We start from the raw sequence: 3265 nt of genomic DNA on the forward strand, positions 1-3265 counted from the left end.
TGGTTAGGTTTGGGGCTAAGGTGTCCATTGGGTTACGGTTAGGGAGAGGTATGCATTGCTAATGGTTAGGTTTGGGGCTAAGGTGTCCATTGGGTTACGGTTAGGGAGAGGTATGCATCGGTAATGGTTAGGTTTAGGGTTAGGGCATAAAAAGGGTTGAAAATGACTAAGAATCAATAAAAGTCATTGGGAGTCAAAACATGGTCCTCATTACATACAGCAGAACGAGTGTGTGTGTGTGTGTGTGTGTGTGTGTGTGTGTGTGTGTGTGTGTGTGTGTGTGTGTGTGTGTGTGTGTGTGTGTGTGTGTGTGTGGTGTAAAGTACCCACCATTCTTCTCCGGTTTCCATCCTCCAGGTTCTGTGCAGCGCAAATTCTGGTCACCTGATCCTCCTTCCAGAATGGCTGCAGGTGGAGCCAGAGGAAGAGGGTTTAGTGGGAGGAGCTTCCCACTGGGTCAGAAGGACAGGGTGACACCTGTGTGGACAGCAGGTGAGCGGGTGGCTCTGAGGAAAACTCTGTCAGCTGACGATCAGCTGCTGAGGCCAGCAGGAGGAGAACTAAAGCTGCTGAACGGACTGGAGAGAGGCCGAAAGAAGCTGCGCAACATCCATGTGAGTTTCTGCTCTTACTCTGAAAAATGGGATATCTGTGGTTCTGCTCTTATTCTGAAAACATTTAGCTGAGTTTTGGTCTGTGGTGATACCATTTTAATGAGTTAATTCTGACTTGAAGAAATATTCCCTTTATGCTTTTATTTTGAAAGTATTCATAAGAATCTCTGCTGTCATTTGATTAGTGTTCATACGTTTAGACTCTTACTCTGAAAGGACCTGAACAACCTGTACTTTTATACCAAAAAATACTGAGTTTTTGTTGGTACTCTATTCTGAAAACTTCCTTTTCTTTCTGTTGTATTTTGAAAATATTCAGTTTCAGTTCTTTCAGTTTCAATTCAGTTTTTATTCTGAAAATATTTAAAATGTATCCTTTCATGCTTAAAATATATATTTTCTCCTTTATTATAAGAATCTCAATTATTTTTGTTGGTTATTTAGAAAATATTCAAACGTTCTGCTTTAAATCTGAAAAAATTAAAAGCTTTTATTTTGTTAAAAGACTTCTTTGAGCTTCTGCTGTTATTCTGACAATAATAACAGTTATTCTCTGTTAGCCTTAATTTCAGAGCGATCTTTATTTATTGGGAATGCTGCACGATAACATTTAATCTTACATGATGTGGATCTTTTTGTGCAACAGTTATTATATAATCAGATAAATAACAAAACAGGTCAAATAACATTTAATTTTAATGGCTGACTTTTCTCCAAAAGCATAAAAAAAAACCTTTTCAAAGTTCAGTTTGATAAAATCCAAAATGTATGGCTTTGCTTAAAGAAAGCTATTTTAAAATCAATTCTATTTAATTTACAATATTTGTGTTTTTTGTAGTTTCTCTGAGAATTTCTGTAAAATTGCTTCTTTAAACATATTTCCATTTTTATCTTTAAATGTTCATTAAACTTTTGAGTCAGGCAGCTATCAGGCGCCTCTCCTTACTGTAGAAACTCCTTTGAAGGAATTCGATGATCTCTGATTCATTTTGTTCTAAATAGTATTTTGTTCTTTTCTCCGTCATTTAAATTGTTATCAGAATATTTAAAGTTGCATTTAAAAACCTGCAAGAATCAAACATTTCTCTATCATTATGTGACCAAAAGACACTGGTTTAAACTGCACATTTATTACAGACTCAGATTTAAAACACTTAAGAAATGAAACCAAGCATCCTTCGCTTTGTTTTCACAGTTTTGGGAAAGAAACTGTTCCTATATTAGCATCATATCAGCTTCTTCAGGAAAGTTTTTGCAAAAAAGACACACCAAACAACAGACTGAGGAAACCTGCTGGACTGCTGTCATGGTTACGGCGTCACGTAAAGGTTGCTTTATGAGTTTAGGGTTGGTTAAAAGCTGCCATCGAAAAGAGAGGAATGTTTTGACCGGTAGCGAACCTCAGCAAACGGAGCGATGAAGGGATCAGCTGCAGGAGCTCACTGGATGTTTGCTCTCCTCCTTTATGTTTTACTGCTATATTCCCATTAATAGGATGGATGTAGGGGAAATATGACCTGATTGATTTCTCTGCTTTTGCGCTGAAGATGAAAAATAAGCTGAAAACAGAGTAAAAGTTTACCTGAAACTCAGATCAAACACTGATATTTAAACTTTGCTTTTAATGTTTTCTTTACTTTTTTCTGAGCAAAGCTGCACGGTGTTTTTACTCGTTCTCTTGTCGTCTGGTCTGCCTGGAAGAAGCTGCAGCTTCCTAACCTGCAGAGACCTTTATTGTGAAAGAGCTGCAGGAAGTGTGGCACCTTCTGGATCAGATGGGGATTCCAGCTTGCTGGAGCTTTTTGTTCTGTGTTAATTAGATCCCGTTAGCACGGTGTTTGTCCTCAGCAGCTGGTTCCTCTGAGCGCCTGCTCACTGTTGACCCTTCCCGTTAAACCCTGTCAGACTCTGGTTGTCAGGAGGTGAGATCGTTTTGTTTGTGTGCAGCCTTAACCCTTCTCTCAGCTGAACCTGGTGAACCTCTCCAGTTACAAACTCAGGTTGCAGAGCAGCTCCACCAGCCAGTTGGACGGTGCACAGACACATTTCTTCCTTTAAAGTTCAGATTCTTCCGCCCTAAAAGAGAAAAGGAAGACGTCTGTGGAGCTGCTAATTCTGATCTCAGCGATACGATCCCTTGAATTTATCCACATGTGGTCTTCCAAGCTTCTCCAGCAGAGCCACCGGCTTTCCACACAAAGCTGCAGAGAACCTCCTCTGAGCCTTTATCCTCCTCTGAATGCAGCTGGAAATGAGAGAATTACGTTCTGAGTGTCTGAAACCAGAAGAAACCATTCCTGATTCTACGGGTTCAGAAAAGCTGCTCAGAACACGTCGTCCTTTCATCCCGATGATGATGAAACTGGGGGTAAAATAAAAAGGGACGTCTGACTCCATCACTATGGGTTCAGCTGTTCTGGATTCTTCCACTGTGGACCTCTGATGTATCACCAGGGATCAAAACTTTGCAGCTGATGAATCTGCTCAGATCTGCCTCATCATGAACAAAACTCCAATTATTCTCATGCTGCTATTTGATTTTGAAGGAAAAGGATAAACAGATAAAAAGTTTCCATCAGTCAGTAATTAAACCCCCACGTCAGATATTTGCGTAATTTAACCGCCTGCCGATTTATTAGGTAGAACTATTT

General features: G+C 39.8%; 1 protein-coding gene across 1 annotated transcript in view; it reads left to right on the top strand.

Annotated features, from left to right (window-relative positions):
* LOC107082905 overlaps positions 1-3265 on the top strand; it is a 93029-nt gene that overhangs the window by 17742 nt on the left and 72022 nt on the right. Inside the window, exon 5 of the mRNA XM_015371803.1 lies at positions 358-614. Coding sequence (XP_015227289.1) covers positions 358-614 — 257 coding nt within the window. The remainder of the gene's footprint in view (positions 1-357; positions 615-3265) is intronic.

Source organism: Cyprinodon variegatus, unplaced genomic scaffold (genome assembly GCF_000732505.1).
Source record: "Cyprinodon variegatus isolate N-32 unplaced genomic scaffold, C_variegatus-1.0 Scaffold65, whole genome shotgun sequence".
NCBI lineage: Eukaryota > Metazoa > Chordata > Actinopteri > Cyprinodontiformes > Cyprinodontidae > Cyprinodon > Cyprinodon variegatus.